The 22,068-nt window shown below is 36.2% G+C and overlaps 1 protein-coding gene and 1 pseudogene across 1 annotated transcript in view; one reads left to right on the top strand and one right to left on the bottom strand.

The window, feature by feature from the left end:
* Window positions 1-22,068, bottom strand: part of Cyp20a1 (cytochrome P450 family 20 subfamily A member 1) — a 60,238-nt gene that overhangs the window by 35,180 nt on the left and 2,990 nt on the right. The window contains exons 2-4 of the mRNA XM_005338925.4: window positions 6,444-6,493; window positions 5,308-5,474; window positions 3,485-3,627 (exon numbers count right to left, since the gene is read on the bottom strand). Of these exons, the coding sequence (XP_005338982.1) occupies window positions 3,485-3,627; window positions 5,308-5,474; window positions 6,444-6,493 (360 nt within the window). The remainder of the gene's footprint in view (window positions 1-3,484; window positions 3,628-5,307; window positions 5,475-6,443; window positions 6,494-22,068) is intronic.
* Window positions 20,552-21,527, top strand: LOC101964233 (polycomb group RING finger protein 5-like; annotated as a pseudogene).

The following is a 22,068-nucleotide window of genomic DNA, read 5'->3' as shown; positions in this document are numbered from 1 at the left end:
GATGATCAGAGACAGCTTCTTTGGGAAAGTGACATTTAAAGCAGAACCTGGGGGCTGGGGTTGTGGCTCAGGAGTAGAATGCTCATCTAGCACGTCTGAGGCACTGGGTTCAATCCTCAGCAACACATAGTAATAAAATAAAGATATTGTGTCCATTAAAGCTAAAAAATAAATATTAAAAATAATAATAAGAAAAAAAATAAAGTAGGACCTGGCTGGGCTCAGTAATCCCCGAGACTCAGGAGGCTAAGGCAGGAGTATCCCAAGTTTGAGGCTGGCCTCAGCAACTTATTGTTATTTTGAGACAATGTCTCAAAATAAAAAATGGAAAAAGGGACAGGATGTAGCTTAGTGGTAAAGTGCCCCTGCGTTCAATCCCTAGTACCAAAAATAAGTAAATAAATAAACTAGGACCTGAAGAATGCACATGCATTAACTAGATGTGTAGATGATTAGGGAGACATTCCAGGCCATGGAAACAGCATATACAGAGGCCCTGAAAAAGAGAAAAAGATATGTCTGAAGAAATAAAAGGCAAGTAGGGCTAGAGTATACACACAAAAGAGGATCAGGAAACGGGGCTGGAAAGGTAGGTATGCAAACTATACATACTCTCCAAAACTACATTAAAAACTCTGGAGTTTTTCCCAAGAACACAGAGAAAACTGAAGATTTTTGTGAAGGGAATAGTAGGAGGTGTATTCTGAATGTTTCTATTCTAAAGGGTTCTAGACCTAGAATCTACAGCTTCTATCTACATAGAATCCACGGGTCCACGAACTTAGATGAGAGGAAAATTTATTTTTCTCTAATCTCTTACGTAAAATTTATCTTTTCCTCAATTATGATTATAAGCCCTTTGATTTTTTAACCAACACAAATCTCAAAATACTTAAATATTGTATTATAGTTATTGTAAAAATCTCAAATTCATGGTTTTATCCCTCAGAACATACTACTTTAAAGTCACAGAAGTTTTTGGAAGCACTTACATGTTATTTAATATATTAATAAAGATGTATGTATATTATAAGATCACAAGTATTTAAAAAATAACACTTTGATGACTGCATTGGTTTCCTTTGTAGCTACTTATTTTAAAATGTTATTCTCAGGGCTGAGGATGCAACTCAGTTGTCATTTGCCCTGGGTTCCATGCTCAGCACGGGGAGCGGGGCAGGGAGAAAAAATTATTCTGAGTGAAGTCCAAAGGTTTCACTAAATCACCACGAGTTTATGTCATAAAAAGAACCTCTGCAGAGGGCTGGGGTTGTTAACTCAGTAGTAGAGCACTTGCCTAGCAGCCTAGCAAGTGTGAGGCACTGGGGTCGATCTTCAGCACCACATAAAAATAAATAAAGGTATTGTTGTCTATCAACAGCTAAAAAAAAAAAAAAAAAAAGAAAGAACCCCTGCAGAGGATGGAAAACAGATGGGGAGAGGGAGCCACAAAGAAAGGAGAAGAACAACCAATTCAGGTTAAAAACAAATTATGAAAATTTAAGCTACAGCAGTAGCAGTGCTGATGAAGACTAGACCAATTTGAAGATAATAAGGAGGTCAAGTTATTATTAGAGATTCTTCTCAAATGTGATTTTCAAATAAGACTATCATAAAAAATTTATAATACAATTGTAAATTTAAAATGCAGAGTTTATTCATACAGTATTATGCTGATTACACTAAAATTCTATTGTGCAAAGAAAACACTGGAACATTATAAAGTATTCAAAAAATGTTAAACATGGTTATTACTGGATGATGAACAGCATTAAAAATGCTATTTTTTCCTTTGGATTCATCTAAAATTTACCATACTTTATAAAATAACTATAATAAAAAACAATTTTAAAGTTATTTTAGAAAAATGTTAATGAAATGAAAAAATGCTTATTGTATGTTTTGAAGTAAAAAATATGTAAAATTGTGTATATAGTATGATCTCAATATTAATATTCATATATTGTGATATAGTGAAATTGTGGGTAACTTCTTTTTCTAATATTTATTTTTTAGTTGTAGTTGGACATAATACCTTTATTGATTTTTATGTGTTGCTGAGGATTGAACACAGGGTCTTGGACATGTGAGGCGAGTGCTCTAGTGCTAAGCCACAACCCCAGCCCCATGGGTAACTTCTTTATTTACTACAGTAACCAAACAATACTTTTATAAATTATATTCATTAAAGAAGGCATAGATGGATGGGTTAGCTTTGGAAAAGAAAAGGGATTCTGTGAGTTGAGGGCACAGATTAGTGGTAAAGTGCTTGCCTGGCATATGTGAGGCTCAGGATTCAATCCCTAGCACTGGGGGGAGAGGAGGATTTCTTATGGTTTAAGATCAGATGGAACAAAGGACTGAAATAGGCTGGGGGTAGAGCTCAGTTGGTAGAGTGCCTGCCTCACATATACAAGGTCCTGGGTTCAATCCCCAGCACCACAAACAAAAAAAGGACTGAGATGACTAAAGTCTATTGGTGGAAATAGGACACTGAAGGAGTCCACATGTTAGGGGCTCTCATCTCAGTAAAGCAAGAAATCTAAGGCAAGCAAGGGTTTGGGTATGACTGGCAGTACTAAAATAAGGGTTAAGGTTTGGAAGAATCCTGTGGAAATTCAGAGAAATGTCAGATAACACATTGCTCAGAAAGATCTTGAGTGACAAAAGTAAAATGCTATGGATTACTATTCTGGTTCTCAGACTTCAGAACTTCTTATCAGCATCTTTAAGTAGAAACCCAGTAATCTGTGTTTTTATTGAGGGACTTTTTTTTGTCTTTTAATACGTATATTTTTATTGGAGCTTTATAGTTATACACAGTAGTTGGGTTCATCCCAATAAACTCACTCACACATGGAAATCTATTTCAGTACATGGTCTCCCCCTTTCCATTCTGTTTTCTTCCCCTCTCCCATTCTCCTTCCTCTACTCTATTAGACTTCCTTTCACTTGTCTATTAATTTATATTTGATTGGTTCTTTATGTTATCCTACACTTCCCTCCTCCTTTTCTTTATTTTACTCTAGCTTCCACATATGAGAGAAAACATTTGACCTTTGAGTTTGACTAATTTCATTTATCAATATATTCTCCATTTCTATCCGTTTACTGGCAAATGCCATAAATTCTTTCTTTCTTTTTTTAAGGGATTGTTTTAAGTGATTTCAGATCATGTTTTAGCAAACACTGGCTTTAGAAGCTGGCCTAAAAACAATGGAAAAATGGATAAAACTTCATATAGTCTCTCTTTTCCCATCACTCTGACTTACACACTGAGTCTAGATGTTCAGATGTTTGTTTTGTGGGGTTTTTTTGTGGGCATGTGTTCTTTTGTTGGTTTTGTTTTAAAATTTCAGGAGAATAAAAATCAGCTTAGAAAAACAGGTGAAAAAAGAGTGGCAAAGTCAGGGCACACCAACAGTTTAAAAATACACTATTCTCTACATTGCAGAACATCAGACCAAACTACAGAGCACCTTACCTTCAGGAGGAGAGCAAAATTACTCTGCAGAGACTTAGTCACACTATTTTCATACAATTTTTTCCTCAGGTGGTTTTCACTTCCACTCCCATTGTCAGATTGGTATTTCAATAATGACTTTAGCATGGTTTCAAAAGGGTCCACTGAAACAGAGAGATTACATCTAAATAAAAATAATCACCTCAAAATAAAAACCCAACAAATATGTCTAGCAAAAAAAAAAAAAAAAAAAGAAATAGGGAAGCAAGGGATGATAGCGCAGAGTACAACAATTTTTTTCACACTTCTTTAACAATCTTTCCAAAATGTGAACAGTTCAAGAGTCAACTAGCTAATCAGATTCCCAAAAACATTTATGACCCGTTATTTTTTGTTACAAAATGCTACCTTTATCCTTTGTATTTGATTTGTCTTATTTGCTTATGAATTACCTCCTCTACCCCATCAATCTGTCTAATCCTATCACAGAACAAGATTCTTTAAATTAACATAGCTTTACTATATACTATATTATCTGATGGTACAAAGTTTTTCTTTATTAATATCTTTTTTAGATTTATCCTGGCTGCTTATGTACATTTTACACTTCCAGATGCACCCAGGAACTCCCCACTCCAGTATAAAGCATTTAATCTGGAATTATTTTTTCCACATTTTTATTGGTACATTATAATTGTACACAATCATGGGCCTGTTATATATTTGTACATGTACATAATAATTTGGCCAATATCATTCCATGGTATTTTCCCTTTCCTTCACCTCCTCCCCGGACCCCTCTCCTTTCCTTTTCCTCTACTCCACTAATCTCCCTTCTACTTTCATATAAGATCCCTCACAACCTTTCTTTTTCTTTTGTCCTCCCTAGCCTGCACATATGAGAGAAATATGTGACCCTTGACTTTCTGATTCTGGCTTATTTCACTTAATGTTCTCAAGTTCCATCTATTTTCAAGCAAATGACATAATTTCATTCTTCTTTATGCTACTGTGTAGATACACCACATTTTCTTTATTCATTCATCCACTGATGAACACCTTAGGCTGGTAAACTGCTATAAACATCTGTATGTATATGTTGCTACAGTATGCTGACTCAAATTTTTTAGGATAAGTATCAAGGAGTGGTATTGCTGAATCATATGGTGGTTCCATTCCTAGTCTTTTGAGGAACCTCCATACTGATTTCATAGTGGTTGTACTAATTTAAAATCCCACCAACAATGTAAAAGTTCTTTTTCTCCACATCCTCATTAGCATTTCTTATTGTTCATGTTCTTGATGAGTGCCATTCTAACTGGCGTGAGATGAAATCTCAGTGTAGTTTTGCATTTCTCTAATTGCTAATGATTATGAACATTTTCTCATATATTTATTGGCCATCATGTCTGTTTAGTTCATTTATACATTTATTCATTGGGTTGTTTGCTTTTTTGATATTACACTTTTTGAGTTCTTTACATATTCTGGATTTTAATCCTCAATCAAAAGAGTAGCCAGCAAAGATTTTCTCCCATTCTGTAGGTTTTCTCTTCACATTCTTAATTATTTTTCTTTGCTGTGCAGAAACTTTTTATTATTTTCTGAACCATCAAAAGATCCTACAATAATTTACATTTTATTGTGTAATCTATAAATAAAAGAAAAAATACACTTTTACAATACTGAGTTTTAAGTGTGTAATAAAGATTTCAGCACAATGACTAGTACACAGTATAAAACATTCACTAAATATTAGCTAATCCTACCTAAGAATAACGTATACTTCTTCATAAACATTTATTCTTAAAAGATAAGGATCAACTAATAGACATTTAACTTACATGTCTTATTGGGGTTGATATGCTGCTTCAGTACATCCACAGTGCCCAAACTAACCACAAGACGCCTGCCAAACCAGAAAGAAACCACAGGCCCATATCTCTCATGCAAACCAACCAGGAACTCGTGCAAACTTCCATTGTTCACTATATCTGGAAGATTACCATCTCTGATAAAAGAGTAAAATTTAACAAAGTCATCCATCAATTTAACTTGGAAAAAAATCAGAAAAACCATACTTGATTCTGAATTACCTACATAAACAGATGAGGTTATGTTTGTGAAATTCAAATTACTGCAAAATCCAAAACTTTTTTTTTTCAATTACATTTTTTTTCAATTACATTTGCCCTTTTGTTATATTTCTATAGGTATATTTAGACATGGATTTGTATGGAAATTACTCTTCAATGCAAATAAGAATGTCACACAACGAACATGTGACACATTCTGGAGAACTATCCAACTACTATAGCACCTCGTCCTGAGATAGCAGTGGACATCATAATAGGCTGATGAAATCAGATCAATTATGGCAATTTTTTTCTTCTTTCCTTCTATCTTATCCTTCTATTGTTAGCTTTTTCTGGCAAGAAGTAGTGAAAGCAATTAATGTTTCTGATTTACAAAGTCCTCCTTTCAGCTCTTAACAAAGTTTAGTTCTATGTCCACAGTTAAAGTTAAAGCAAATAAAGGAAGCGAATAAGATGAATAATCCAAAAATATGGTTTACTTTTTAATATATTTTTTTAGTTATAGATGAACACAATATCTTTATTTATCTTTTTTTTTTTTTTTTTTTTAATGTGGTGCTAAGAGTCGAACCTAGTGCCTCAGGCATGCGAGGCAAATGTCCTACCACTGAGCCTCAACCTCAGACCCTGGTTTACTTTTTTTTTTTTAATATTTTTTTAGTTGTAGATGGACAGAATATCTTTATTTTTATTTATTTATTTATATGTGGTGCTGAGGTTTAAACCCAGGGCCTCACACGTGTAAGGCAAGCACTCTACCACTGAGCTACAACCCCAGCCCCCTGGTTTACTTTTGATACCAAAAATAAGTTGATTCCAAAAAGTTTCTTCCAAAAATAAGTTTACTCCAAAATAAATTTATTCCAAAAAAAATAATTACTCACTTTTCTTCAGTTGGAGTAATCCCTGGAATTCCTGCAGCCTGTCTGGAAGCCTTCAAGGAAAAAAAAAAAAAGTTTAGTATAATGAATTATCATATATCCCACAAGTCTGATGTGTTTTATCAAGACATATGTAGGACCTTAAGAAGTGGCTTTCCAATTCAAGTTGACTCTAAGGAATTATTTCTATATTAAAATATTTTTTAAATAGTGCCTCTGCATACAATAGAATTACCTTAATATTCTTCCTTGCACCAATTAAACTAAATTATTCAGAGAATATCCTTCTTTTTTTTTTTTTGGTAATTATAGATGGACAGCATGCCTTTATTTTATTTGTGTATTTTTTTTATGTGGTGCTGAGGATCGAACCAAGTACCTCTCACATGCAAGGCAAGCGCTCTGCCACTGAGCTACAACCCCAGCCCCCAGGTACATTTTTCTTTGTTCTGAGTCTATGAATTGTCTCAACTGGTTTGACTTAAAAACACAATCAAGTGGTGCTTGGTGGTGTAGGCCTGTAATCCCAGCAACTTGGAAGGCTGAGAAAAGAGGATTACAAATTCAAAGCCAGCCTCAGCAACTTAAGTGAGGCCCTAAGCAACTTAGCAAGATTCTATCTCAAAATAAAAAATAAAAAGGTCTGGAGATGTGGCTTAGCACCCTTAGGTTCAATCCCTGGTATAAAAATAAATAAATAAATAAATAAATGTTCATGCTTATAATAACTTCATCCTGGAAACAATCACACTCTTTCTAATCAAACAATTGACCGAAATACAGTGATTGCTATGGACTGAATGTCTGTGTCCTGAAAATTCATATGCTGACATCTAATTCCCAAAGTGATGGGACTGTGGGAGGTAAGGGGGCAGAATTCAAACCAATGAAATCATGCCCTGGTTAAGTTGGGAAGGAACCTGTTTGCCCAGTCCACCATGTGAAGACAGAGCAAGAATGCACAAGCCATGAACCAAGAAATGAAGCCTCACCAGAAACTTCCCAGTCCCCAGAACTAGCAGAAATAAATTTCTGTTGTTTATAAGCCATACACCTTATGTATCTATAACAGGAGCCCAAAAAGACTAAGACAATGATATGCCTCTTTTTTTTTTTTTTAAGTGTAGTACAGTCAGTAAGGTGTCTGGTATAAAAATATATTAAGTGATAAGAGAATTCACAGTAAACTGTTGAGTGACATCCTTTAAGGAATGAATTTTGGGGGAGTTTAGGGGATTTTGATTTTTTTACATTTTCTTTTTTAATTTTTTAAGTTGTTGATGGACCTTTGTCTTATTCATTTATTTTATATGTAGTGCTGAGAATTTAACCCAGTGCCTCATACATGTAAGGCAAGTGTTCTACCACTAAGCCACAACCCCAGGCCGATTTTTTTTACAATTTTCTACTGGGTTTATGGTGGCTAGGGCTGGGGATCAGCATTATTTTAAATTTTATAATAAGGGTATGTTACTTACTAAACTTTTTACAAAATAGTTCTTAAATAAATACTCAGCTTTAGAATTAATTCTGAATTTTATCAATGATATTGACTAGCATCAGAGTTTTATATATTTGGCATTCTTCTTTTTAATTTAATTATGCATATATATATATATATATATAGAGAGAGAGAGAGAGAGAGAGAGCGCGCGAGAGCGAGCGAGCGAGCGAGAGAGCGAGCGAGCGAGCGCGAGCCACAGCCGAAGGGGCCCCAGCAAACTTCAGCTGCCAGCAAACTTCCAGCTGCCAGCTGATGATTGGCTCACAGTGGCCCCAGCAACTTCTAGCTGCCAACTGATTGGCTCCTCTGTGGTGATGCTCATTGGGCTGTTTCCCTGCCCTTTCAGACCATGGAGCTGCTCATTGGGGGACTTTTTGGCTCCGCCCACGCGACCCAGCCAATCGGCCTCAAGAGCAGGAGGAGTGGGGGAGGTTGAGAGGTTGTGGGAAGCCAGTGGTGGCAGTTGGCCTCTGAAGGTTTTTCCCGAGGAGCTGTTTTGTTTGGTGTGTGTGGTTCTAAAACTAAAGTTCGTTTCTTTTGACAAGTGGCTCCTAAATTGTGCCCAGCCAGACTGCGGCATATATGTTTTAGTTGGACACAATATCTTAATTTTATTTATTTATTTTTAGGTGGTGCTGAGGATCAAACCCAGTGCCTCACATATACTAGGCAAGCCTTCTACCACTTCTACCACTTCTACAACCACAGCCCCCTTTTTTTAACTTAACATAAAGAAATACCTATTTATGTATTTACTTGGACACTTTATTATATTGCTAGAATTGTTGAGTTTTTGTTTTTGTTTGCAGTGCTAGGGACTAAATCCAGGCCTTGGGCATGCTAGGCAAGTGCTCTACCACTGAGCTACATTACCTACCCCAAAACTGTTTAATTATTTTTCTATAATATTGCTGTAAAATATCTGGCCTATTTATTTTGTTTTATAAACCACTAATGCTATGAAAATCTTTATATAATTTTACTTTTTCACTTGTTGCCCCCACTTTTGGGGTATGTGCCAAGAGAAATTACATGTTGATACTAAAGAGTTTTACAGTTTCTGCTAAATACTACAAGATTTGATATTAGGCAAAAATTTGTATAACTTGCATTTAACAGATGACAATGTAAAATTCTGTCCTAACACAGTGGGGAAATGAAGGAGTAATCTCACGTTAAACACAAAAAAAAAAGAAAGAGCTGATGCCATGAAACCTGCCTATATTTCCAGCTACTCGGAGGTTGAGACAAGATGATGGATCACTTGAGCCCAGGAGTTCCAGCCCAGCCTGGGCAACATAGAGAGAATACCACTTAAAAAGGAAAAAAATAAAATAAGATCAATGGTGTAAAAAATTCTAACTTTTATTTTCTAGGCTCAAATTATCAACAAGTTTCCCAATGTCTCTTTTAACTTGAAGAAATGATAACATTCATCTATTATCTTTTCCTCCTGAAATCCCAGGAAAAATGAAAGTAAAGAAATATGAAAGGAGAGAATAAGAATAAAGAGAACAGAAAACAGTAGGTGAACAATTCAACCAATTTCTCTTAAGTGTTAAGCTGTCAGAGGAATGATTAACTGACACAGTTGAGAGTCCTCTTCTCAGGTAGTCTGCAAAGGATTCCCATAAGAAGTAGTTAGATTTGTACTCTATGAAGAGGAACTGCAGAATAAGACACAAAGTAAGACCTAAGACTTGAACCATTAAATTAAAGTCTGTGGTCAGATTTTTCCAAGCCCCCAAAAGGCCTTCTCCCTTCCTCTCCTTCTGGAAGCTGAGATTCCAGATTCAGGAACAATGGGTTGAGGGTGCTAACATCTGTAATTCTAAGGAAAAATTATTTCTAAAGTACAATTCTATATGAAGTCAAACTGTTTTTTAAGTGTGAAGATAGAACAGAGATTTTTCAAACAGCAGGGTCAGCTAAAATTTCTTTTCCATGCATACTCTTGGGAAGCTACTGGAAAATGATATACTGCAGCAAATAAAGGAAGAGAGGAGGAAAATATAAAACAACCAAAGAGAGGAAACTATGTGGGATCTAGGAAGCAAAGTAGACAATACAGGTGAAAAGATCAAAGATAGTGAAAAGACAAGAGTTATTACAGCAGGTTGAGATGGAGACCAGTACTGACTGGAGAAGAATGACGGAGAGCTCCAAAAATGATGTGTTCAAGGGGGAAAAACAGAACTAATGTGTTTGAATAGCTGGACGATTTCACTGAGTGGTAATATGACAGATCAGTATTTGTAAAGTCCACTGATAGGCAGGAAAGAAAAAAGCTTTTACATTGTGTAAATAAATACAACCCTTTCCCTAAACCTGGCTACCACTGCTCCATCAAGCATGAAGAGGGAGTCTTGAATTCTATTACTCTGGATATGACAGTTCCTTCACTAACTATACTTCATAACAGAAATGAAGGGTGAGCCCCAAAATTCCAGGTAAATGCTCTTCTACCCTTTACTGTAGCTACATTTCGAGAATACCTAACATAATGAGGGGTATCCCAAACTGGCATGCACCTGGAAAGAATCTACAAAACTTTACTCTCCTGTATAATCACTGTCTTACCATCATAGGCCTTGAGATCATTCAGAATGATGCTATTAATACCTTTTTTCTTACATTAGGCAACACAAGAAGCTTAGGACTACCATTTTCCTCATCCCCTAGAACAGCCCAGGAGCTCCTGGACTCTGGCTTTCACAACCCTGTGGAACTGGGAATAGGAACATCCTATTCTGGAGCTTTTCAAGATGGCAAAATAGAGGAGGTCTCGTTCCTGGCTGCTCGGAGGCATGAAATCAAGAAAGTAGACAGGCAGCTTCTTTACAAAGTGAGAGAACAAAAAAAAAAGCAAGGGGGTTGTATGGAGAGATTTTACTAGAACTTAAAACTAGACATTCAAAGTAGACCAGGGACAGAGGAGGTTGGCTATAATAAAAAAGGAAAAAAATCCCCAGCAGCATAGCTGCTGCCTCGGCTGGGGGCTCAGAAGCACCTGCCAGGGTGGTCCCTCTGTGAGCATAGTAGAAGGATAAGGGAATTAGAGAAATTTGCATTTTTGGGAAGCCCAAGATGTGTCTGGATACAGAGTGTTTAGAGATCAAGAGCACAGCCCAATAAGCCTGAAAAAAACACTGTGTGATATCTGTGGGCAGAGAAAGAAGCTGCCATCTCTCTAAAGGACATGCAGAGGACAAAGGAAGGAACCCATTTTGCAGCTGTGGTACGGAGTCCAGCAGCTGAGGAAGCCCATCCTTGGCAAACCTGAGTCTGGCCCAAAATATAAGCCCAGTAAACACATTCTGCACAACACAGTGTGCTTAAGTGACTAGGAGAAAATCAAATGGGGAGACAGATTTACATGGGAGACAACTGGTCATGGAAACCTACCTGGCTCTTCCCCTCCCTCTCCAATCCAACTGCTTGTAGGACCTGCTGGGAGAGACATATCTAGCCTGGAACTTGGAATGGTACTGGTGGGAGAGATTGTTTCTCTAAACTTGGAACCAGGAAAGGTGGGGTTTGTGGGTGACATGGGGGACTAAAAATTGTCTCCCCACCACACAAGTGGATTTCCCCTGAGGTACAGTCTTCTAGTATGGACCAGCAAGTGTTGGGCACTGGAGGTGTGCTGATTTAAAACCTCCAGACCAACTGGCATTCAGCAAAGAGCCTGCAGCCCACCTAAACCTAAATCCTGCCTCCTGGAATTCCATCTACAGGATTACCTCTCTCACTTCAGTAATCCAGAGGGTGGAGCATCACACTCCAGAAAACCCCACCTAAAACTGCTGAGAAGAGAAGCTGAGAATGTTTTGAACATTCTCAACAATGGAAAGAACTGTTAAATTTTTTGTTAAGATTTTTTTCTTTAATTATTTTTCTCCATTTAATTGTGACCTTGATGGTACATGGACATTTATACATTTTCATATTTTTTTTCTTCATCTCTAGCATCTCTGAAGCCAGTTATATTTCATGGATTAGTTTTTTTTGTGACCTAGGATGTTTGATTAGTATATTTTAGTTTTGTACTCTTTTATTTTTATTTTTAATTTATCATATATGTGTGTGTGTGTGTGTATGTATATATATTGTATATAATCTCCTACCTATTTCTTGATTGTCTCTTTTCTTCCATTAGACAATCCCTATTGTTCTCTCTTTCACTCTTCCTTTTATCTTTTACTCTGTCTTCTCTCCTCCTCCCTCATAATTATCACATCCTAAAAAACTCTGGTCTCTCCCTGTCCATCATCTGAAATTCTAAATGCTTTTGCAAACTTGTTATACAGTAGGCAATATCTGATCGTATCATTTCTGTTTATTGTGATAATTAACATTGTAGGTGTCATAGTAGGAACTATTTAGTTTAATGCTGCATATTGTTTGCATTGTTGTGATTATTTGTCTCCCCCTAAACAGTGAGATACTGGAAAACTTCAGGGACACTATACATCCAACAGAGTGGAAACTCTACTGCCTCAGATCCACTCTGATACATGGGTAGACATATAAACAACATGAAAAAGCAAGGAAAAATTTACCCCAAACAAACCAAGATACTCCATCAATACCATGCTGGAAGAAACACCAGAGAAAGAGTTCAAAATGTACATAGTTAAACTGATCTGCAAAGTAAAGGACGGTATAAGGAATGTAATCAAAGAAGAAATACAGGAAGTGAAAGATCAATTCAATAAACAGGCAGAGAGAGATCCTGTGGGGGAGAAATCAGAAATCCTCAAAATGAATGAAACAATAAGCCAAATTAAAACCTCAATTCACAAAATGGCCTCAAATAGAGTGCATCACACCCCATGTACCACGCCACTGCGCGGGTGAATAACGAGTTAGAACGTCAAAAAACTGTCTTGTTAGGAACTTACAGCACAATGGGGGTGCACCGAAATCTAGAGGAAGGATTTCCAGCACGGAGGTCCAGTAATTGAGTCTCATACACGAGCCAACTGTGCGACCGGACCAAAAAAAGCCCTGGACCGGATGGGTATACAGCGGAGTTTACAAAACCTTCAAAGAAGAATTAATACCAATACTTTTCAAGCTATTTCAAGAAATAGAAAAAGAAGGAGCTCTTCCAAATTCATTCTATGAGGCCAACATCACCCTGATCCCGAAACCAGACAAAGACATTTCAAAGAAAGAAAACTACAGACCAATATCTCTAATGAACTTGGATGCAAAAATTCTCAATAAAGTCCTGGCGAATCGAATACAAAAGCATATAAAAAAAATTGTGCACCATGATCAAGTAGGATTCATCCCTGGGATGCAAGGCTGGTTCAATATACGGAAATCAATAAATACTATTCACTACATCAATAGACTTAAAGACAAGAAACATATGATCATCTTGATAGATGCAGAAAAAGCATTTGACAAAGTACAGCATCCCTTTATGTTCAAAACTCTCGAAAAACTAGGGATAACAGGAACTTACCTCAACATTGTAAAAGCTTTATATGCTAAACCTCAGGCTAGCATCATAAATGGAGAAAAACTGAAGGCATTCCCTCTAAAATCTGGAACAAGACAGGGATGCCCTCTATCACCACTTCTATTCAATTTAGTTCTTGAAATACTAGCCAGAGCAATTAGACAGACAAAAGAAATTAAAAGCATAAAAATAGGAAAAGAAGAACTTAAATTATTGCTATTTGCGGATGACATGATAATATATTTAACAGACCCAAAAGGGTCTACAAAGAAACTGCTAGAGTTAATAAATGAATTCAGCAAAGTGGCAGGATATAAAATCAACACGCATAAATCAAAGGCATTCCTGTATATCAGCAACAAAACTTCTGAAATGGAAATGAGGAAAAACACTACATTCACAATATCCTCAAAGAAAATAAAATACTTGGGAATCAACCGAACAAAAGAGGTGAAAGATTTATACAATGAAAACTACAGAACCCTAAAGAGAGAGATAGAAGATCTTAGAAGACGGAAAAATGTACCCTGTTCATGGATAGGCAGAACTAACATCATCAAAATGGCGATATTACCCAAAGTTCTCTACAGGTTTAATGCGATGCCAATTAAAATCCCAATGGCATTTCTTGTAGAAATTGATAAAGCAATCATGAAATTCATATGGAAAAACAAAAGACCCAGAATAGCAAAAGCAATTCTAAGCAGGAAGTATGAATCTGGAGGTATAGCGATACCAGAGTTCAAACTATACTAAAACAATAGTAACAAAAATAGCGTGGTACTGGTACCAAAACAAGCAGGTGGACCAATGGTACAGAATAGAGGACACAGAAACCAATCCACAAAATTACAACTTTCTTATATTTGATACAGGGGCTAAAAGCATGCAATGGAGGAAGGATAGCATCTTGAACAAATGGTGCTGGGAAAATTGGAAATCCATATGCAACAAAATGAAACTGAATCCCTTTCTCTCGCCAGCCACAAAAGTTAACTCAAAATGGATCAAGGAGCTTGATATCAAATCAGAGATACTGCGTCTCATAGAAGAAAAAGTTGGCTACGATCTACATATTGTGGGGTCGAGCTCCAAATTCCTTAATAGGATGCCCATAGCCCAAGAGTTAATAACAAGAATAAATAAAAGGGACTTACTTAAACTAAAAAGTTTTTCTTAGCAAGAGAAACAATAAGAGAGGTAAATAGAGAGCCTATATCCTGGGAACAAATTTTTACCCCTCACACTTCAGATAGAGCCCTAATATCCAGAATATACAAAGAACTCAAAAAATTAAACAATAAGATAACAAATAACCCAATCAACAAATGGGCCAAGGACCTGAACAGACACTTCTCAGAGGAGGACATAACAATCAATCAACAAGTACATGAAAAAATGCTCATCATCTCTAGCAGTCAGAGAAATGCAAATCAAAACCACCCTAAGATACCATCTCACTCCAGTAAGATTGGCAGCCATTATGAAGTCAAACAACAATAAGTGTTGGCGAGGATGTGGGGAAAAGGATACACTTGTACACTGCTGGTGGGACTGCAAATTGGTAAGCCAATTTGGAAAGCAGTATGGAGATACCTGAGAAAGCTGGGAATGGATCCACCATTTGACCCAGTTATCGCCCTCCTTGGACTATTCCCTGAGGAACTTAAAAGAGTGTACTGTAGGGATACTGCCACATCAATGATCATAGCGGCACAATTCAAAATAGCTAGACTGTGGAACCAACCTAGATGCCCTTCAATAGATGGATGGATAAAAAAAATGTGGCATCTATACACAATGGAGTACAATGCAGCACTAAAAAATGACAAAATCATAGAATTTGCAGGGAAATGGATGGCATTAGAGCAGATTATGCTAAGCGAAGCTAGCCAATCCTTGAAAAACAAATGCTAAATGTCTTCTTTGATATAAAGAGAGCAACTAAGAACAGAACAGGGAGGAAGAGCATGAGGAAAAGATTAACATTAAACAAAGATGAGTGGGGGGAGAGAATGGGAGAGAGAAGGGAAAGCATATGGAAATGGTAGGAGACCCTCAATGTTACACAAAATTACATAGAAGAGGATGTGAGGGGAAAGCGGGGGGAAACAAGGGAGAGAATTGAACAACAGCAGATGACGTAAAGAGGGATGATGGGAGGGGAGGGGAGGGGGATAGTAGGGGATAGGAAAGGTAGCAGAATACAACAGTCACTAATATGGCATTATGTAAAAATGTGAGTGTGTAACCGATGTGATTCTGCAATTTGTATTTGGGGTAAAAATGGGAGTTCATAACCCAATTGAGTCAAATGTATGAAAGATGATATATCATGAGCTGTGTAATGTTTTGAACAACCAATAAAAAAAAATATAAAAAAAAATAAAATAAAAGCCCAAACTATATAAAAGGCCATCATTTGCCCTTTCAACTTAGGAGACTGAATTTTTTACAATCATTTACATCACTTTGAAGTTATTGAGGATTCCAAGGAGAGCCCCCAGTCAGGAATTTATATCATTTACAAATGCAAAGAGAATGTTAGGTGTCCTAAACAAATCTGTGAGGTAACCCTACATCTGACTTTACTAAGTCGTATGAGAACAGGCCTATTTCCAATCTCCTTAAATAAAAGGCTGATTTTGTGCTCAAAAAAAAAAAAAAACAACAACAAAAAAAAACACCTCAATTCACCAACAGACTAGACCACTTGGAAGACAGAACCTCAGGCAATAAAGACAAAATATATAATCTTGAAAATAGCAGTGACCATGGAGAGAAGATGTTAAGAAACCATGAACAGAACTTCCAAGAAATATGGGATAACATGAAAAGATCAAGTAAGATTTATCAGGATAGATGAAGGCATGAAGATACAAATTAAAAGAATGTACAATCTTTTCAATGAAATAAGATCAGAAAATTTCCCAAATCTAAAGAATGACATGGAAAATCAAACACAAGAGGCTAATAAGACCCTAAATGTACAAAATTACAACAGACCCACACCAAGGCACATTGCAATGACAATGCCTAGCATAAGGAATAGGGAGAATTTTAAAGGTTGCAAGAAAAAAAAACTAAATTACATATGAGGGAAACTAAATGGATCTCAGCTGATTTTTCAACCCAGAGCCTCAAAACTGGGAGGTCCTGAAATAACATAGCTCTGAAAGAAAATGGATGCCAACCAAGAATCCTATGTCCAACAAAATTAAGCTTCAGATTTGAAGATGAAATAAAAACCTTCCATGATAAACAAAAGTAAATCAGAAGAAGAAGGAAGGAACTACACTAAAGGAATAGTCAATCAAAGGAGACACTAATTCAAATTAAAAACTAGAAATGAACCAAAATCACCAGGAATACAAATCATATTTCAATAATAACCTTAAATGTTAATAGCCTAAACTCATCAATCAAAAGACAAAGACTGGCAGATCAGATTAAAAAACAAGATCCAGGGGCTGGGGATGTGGCTCAAGCGGTAGTGCGCTTGCCTGGCATGCGTGCGACCCGGGTTCAATCCTCAGCACCACATACAAACAAAGATGTTGTGTCCGCCAATAACTAAAAAATAAATATTAAAAATTCTCTCTCTTTCTCTCTAAAAAAAAAAAAAAAAAAAAAAGATCCAACAATATGTTGTTTCCAAAAGACTCACCTTATAGGCAAAGACAGCAATACACTGGAAGGTAAAAAGATGGGAAAAAACATATCACTCATATGGATTGCATCAACAAGAAGAGATTTCTTTCCTTATATCAGATAAAGTGGACTTCAAGCCAAAGTTAATCAGAAGGAACAAAGAAGGACATTTCATACTGCTTAAGGGACTTACACATCAACAAGACATAACAATCATAAATATTTATGCCCCAAACAATGGAACATCTATGTATATCAAATAAACTCTTCTCAACTTCAAGAATCAAACGGAGCACAACACAATAATACTGGGTGACTTTAACATACCTTTCTCACTACTGGACAGATCCTCCAAACAAAAACAAAGAAACAATAGAACTAAATAATGCAATCAATAATTTAAACTTGACAGACATATATAGAATATCTCATCTATCAATGAGCGAATAGACTTTCTTCTCAGCAGCACATGGATCTTTCTCTAAAATAGACCATATCTTATGCCACAAACTCTTAGCAAATACAAAAACGGGAGAAAATACCTTGCATTCTATCAGATCATAATGGAATGAAATCAATGCTAGAGTAAAAAGTAGAAGCTACTCTAACATATGGATACTAAATAATATGCTATTGAAAGACAAATGGATAGCAGAAGAAATTAGGGATAAAATCAAAACATACTTAGAGGTAAAAGAGAATACTAATAAAATGTTTCAAAATCTCTGGGAAACTATGAAGGCAGTGCTAAAAGGAAAGTTCACTGCATTGTGCTCCTTCATTAAAAGAATAAAAAGTCAGGCTGGGGTTGTAGCTTAGTGATAGAGTACTTGCCTTGTATGTGGAAGGTACTGGGTTTGATTGTTAGCACCACATAAAAATAAAATAAGGTATTATGTCCATCTAGAACTAAAAACATATTTTAAAAAAAATAAAAAGTCAACAAGTAAATGACCTAACATTATATCTCAAAGCCCTAGAAAAAGAAGAATAGACACCAAAAGCAGTAGAAGACAGGAAATAATGAAAACCAGAGCTGAAATCAATGCAATTGAAACAAAGGAAACAATTACAAAAGCTGACAAAACAAAAAGTTGGTTCTTTGAAAAAATAAATAAAATTGATAAACCACTAGCCACGCTAACAGAGAGAGAAAACTCAAATTACTAAAATTTGTGATAAATAAGGAAATATCATGATAGATGCTACTGAAATACAGAAGATAATTTAGAAACTATTTTGAAAATTTATACTCCAATAAAACAGAAAATCTTGAAGATATCGACAAATGTCTAGAGGCATACGACTTACCCAAACTCAATCAAGAGGACATACACAATTTGAACAGATTAATTTCAAGCAATGAAATAGAAGACGCCATCAACTAAGAAAAACCCAGGACTAGATGGATTCTCAGCTGAGTTCTACAAGACCTTCAAAGAAGAATTAACACTAATACTTCTCAAATTATGCCATAAAATAGAAATGGAGGGAACTATACCAAACTCATTCTATGAGAGTACTTTCACCCTGATACTAAAAACAAAGACATATCAAGGATGGAAAAATGCACACTATTATCCCTGATGAACTCAGATGCAAAAATTCTCAATAAAATTCTGGCAAATCACATACAAAAACATATTAAAAAGATAGTGCACCATGATCAAGTGGGGTTCATCCCAGAGAGGCAAGGTTGGTTCAATATATGGAAATCAATAAACATAATTCATCACATCAACAGACTTAAAGACAAGACATATATGATCATCTCAATAGATGCAGAGAAAGCATTTGACAAAAAAATAGCAGTCCTTCATGTTCAAAACACTAGAAAAACTAGGAATGATAGGAATATACCCCAACCAACATCAATCTAAATGGAGAAAAATTGAAAGCATTCCCTCTAAAAACTGGAACAAGGCCAGGATGCCCTCTTTTTCCATTTCTAGTCATTGAAACTCTAGCCAGAGCAATAAAACAGATGACAGAAATTAAAGGGACATGAATAGGAAAAGAAGAACTCAAACTATCACTATTTGCCGACAACATGATTCTATAGAGGACCCAAAAAATTCCACTAGAAAACTTCTAGAACTCATAAATGAATTCACCAAGTAGCAAGATAAATATAATTAACACCCATAAATCAAATGTGTTCCTATACATCAGTGATGAATCCACTGAAAGAGAAATTAGGAAAACAATATCCTCAAAAAAATAAAATAAAATATTTGAGAATCAGTCTAACAAAAGAGGTGAAAGACCTCTACAATGAAAATTACATAACACTAAAGAAAGACATTAAAGAAGACCTTAGAAGATGGAAAGATCTCCCATGTTCTTAGATAACCAGAAATAACATTGTCAAAATGGCCATACTACCAAAAGTATTAAACAGATTTAATGCAATTCCTATTAAAATCCCAATGACATTCTTCATAGGAATAAAAAATGCAATCATGAAATTCATCTGGAAAAATAAGAGTCCTGCAATTGCCAAAGCAATCCTTGACAAGAGTGAAGCAGGAGGCATCACAATACCAGACTTTAACAAAAATGCCATGGTACTGGCATCAAAACAGATACGTAGACCAATGTTAAGAATAGAAGACACAGAGACAAACGCACATAAATACAGTTATCTCATACCAAACACTGGAGAAAAGTTTAAACCTCTTCAACAAATGGTGCTGGAAATCCACGTGTAGCAAAATGAAATTAAACCCCTCCCACCCTGCACAAAACTCAAAGTGGATCAAAGACTTAGGCACTAGATCAGTGACCCCAATCTCCACCATGTCGGCCTAGGAACTGACTTCCTTAACAAGACTCCTAAAGCACAAGAAGTAAAATCAAGAATCAATAAATGGGATGGAATCAAACTAAAAAGCTTCACAGCAAAAGAAACAATCAATAAAGTGAAGAGAGAGCCTACAGTATGGGATAAGATCTTTACCACATGCACCTCTGATACAACATTAATCTCCAAGATATATAAAAAACTCAAAAAACACTGAAATAAAAAAAAAAAAACAAATAACCCAATCAATAAATGGGCTAAGGAATTGAACAGATTTCAGAGGATAAGAAATACAGTCAATCAACAAATATATGAAAAAATATTCAACATCTCTAGCAATTAGAGAAATGCAAATCAAAACTACACTGAGGGCCTGCAGGGGTAGGGCTGTCAGGCACTGGAACCAGCTAGGCCCCAGTGGGTGCTATTTCTCTTTCACTTTTTTTCTTCCTGAGGCCATCATACTGGTGCTGGCCAGCGAGGAGCCACGGTGGTGGTGGCTAGATACGGAAAAGCAGAGCTCTGGAAAGGAGTGATTATCAGAGATCTCATGATAAATCTGGTTATTAGTTCTCATGCCTCACGATATCCTGTTGGGAACACCATACAGCTCCTAGAAACAGATGTGCATCCACTTAGTACCTCTGTTTGTTTAAGCTACTAAAGCCAGCTAATTACAAATGGCTACCCAAAGGAAGCATTGGTGAAAGATTTTAATCCTTACGTTACCTGCTATATCTGTAAAGAGTATCTGATCAAGCCAACTACAGTGACAGAACGCCTCCATACCTTTTGTAAGATTTGTATTATCCAGCCCTTTGAAGATAGCAATGATTGACCAAGATGTGGCAACCAAGTTCACGAGCAAATCAATTAGAAATGTTGAGACTGGATAATACATTGGAGGAAATTATATTTAATCTAGTACCTGGGCTATGAGAACAAGAATTTAAGCGTGAATTGGCATTTTGGAAGAAAAATAAGCCTCAAAAAAATGGGCAAGGGAATGGGGATATAACTCAGTTAGCAGACTTCTTGCCTCTCATGCACAAGGCCCTAGGTTCAATCCCCAGCACCACCAAAAAAAAAAAGGGGGGGAGGGCAAGATGATGCTTTAAAAGTCAACAAATTTAAAGCAAAGAAGGTGATGAAAATCAAGATGATAAAGACTATCATAGAAGTGACCCACAAATTGCTGTCTGGATTGTTTATGAAATAATGGACAATCAGGATACAATGTAGTAAAGGCTCCAATGAAGAAATTCATTCAATGTTCTACATGTGTAACTGTGGGAACTACTAAAAATTCTAAGTTTAAAACTAAAACTTCCAAGTTCTTATGAGTTGCATATGCAGTGCAATGGTGAAATTATGGAGAAGGATAATACTATGGAATTCATCTATATGATAAGACGGTGACTAAGAGGAGAAAACTTTCGGTGTCTGAACTGCTCAGCATCACAAGTCTGCTCTCAGGATGGCCCTCAGTATCAGTCATACCCTACGGTATTGCAGTTTCAACCAAGAATTGATTTTGGTTAGACCAAGGAGCCTAGATTTCACTGAAATGAATCCTGCACTATTTGTTTATGTGTTGACAGATTGCACATTGAGCGGTGTTGGACTAGAGGGACACAGATTCTCAGCATACAAATAAGGCCATTGTCTGTTTCTAACATTGTCAGTTACATTCATGTTGTTTCTATTAAGAGCAAACCAAGTGTCATTCTGCTACAGAACTAAGTAATAAGGTAATTGTGCTGTCTCACAGTATGCATGTCATAGCTGAAATCAGGTATGCAACCATGATTCATCCTTCTGAATATTTTTCTTGCCTGTTCCAAGACTGTTTAAATGTTTAATTATGCTAGTAAAATGGCTCAACCTTTGTGGTGTTGCAGTTTTCATATATTTAACCATTTTATTCTTGTTTAAATAGGGTGCTACATAAGAACCTAATATCTTGAAATTATTTTGTATAGAACTGTATTTAGAAAAGTGGTTTCTGAACCACTGTCCTAGTCTTCGTAAGCTTTTTGTGTAAGAAACAGTTCATTTTTGAGTGTGCAAGTCCTTTTGTGAAGAATTCCAATTATCTTTAACATTGGAGAACATCATAATTGTAGACATTCTAAGCATCTCTCTGTGTAGTCTACCAATTTGCACAAGGAAGGCATGTTATCCCTCCAGATCAGAA

Source organism: Ictidomys tridecemlineatus, chromosome 7 (assembly GCF_052094955.1).
Source record: "Ictidomys tridecemlineatus isolate mIctTri1 chromosome 7, mIctTri1.hap1, whole genome shotgun sequence".
Lineage (NCBI taxonomy): Eukaryota > Metazoa > Chordata > Mammalia > Rodentia > Sciuridae > Ictidomys > Ictidomys tridecemlineatus.
This window is presented reverse-complemented; position numbering and strand designations above follow the sequence as displayed.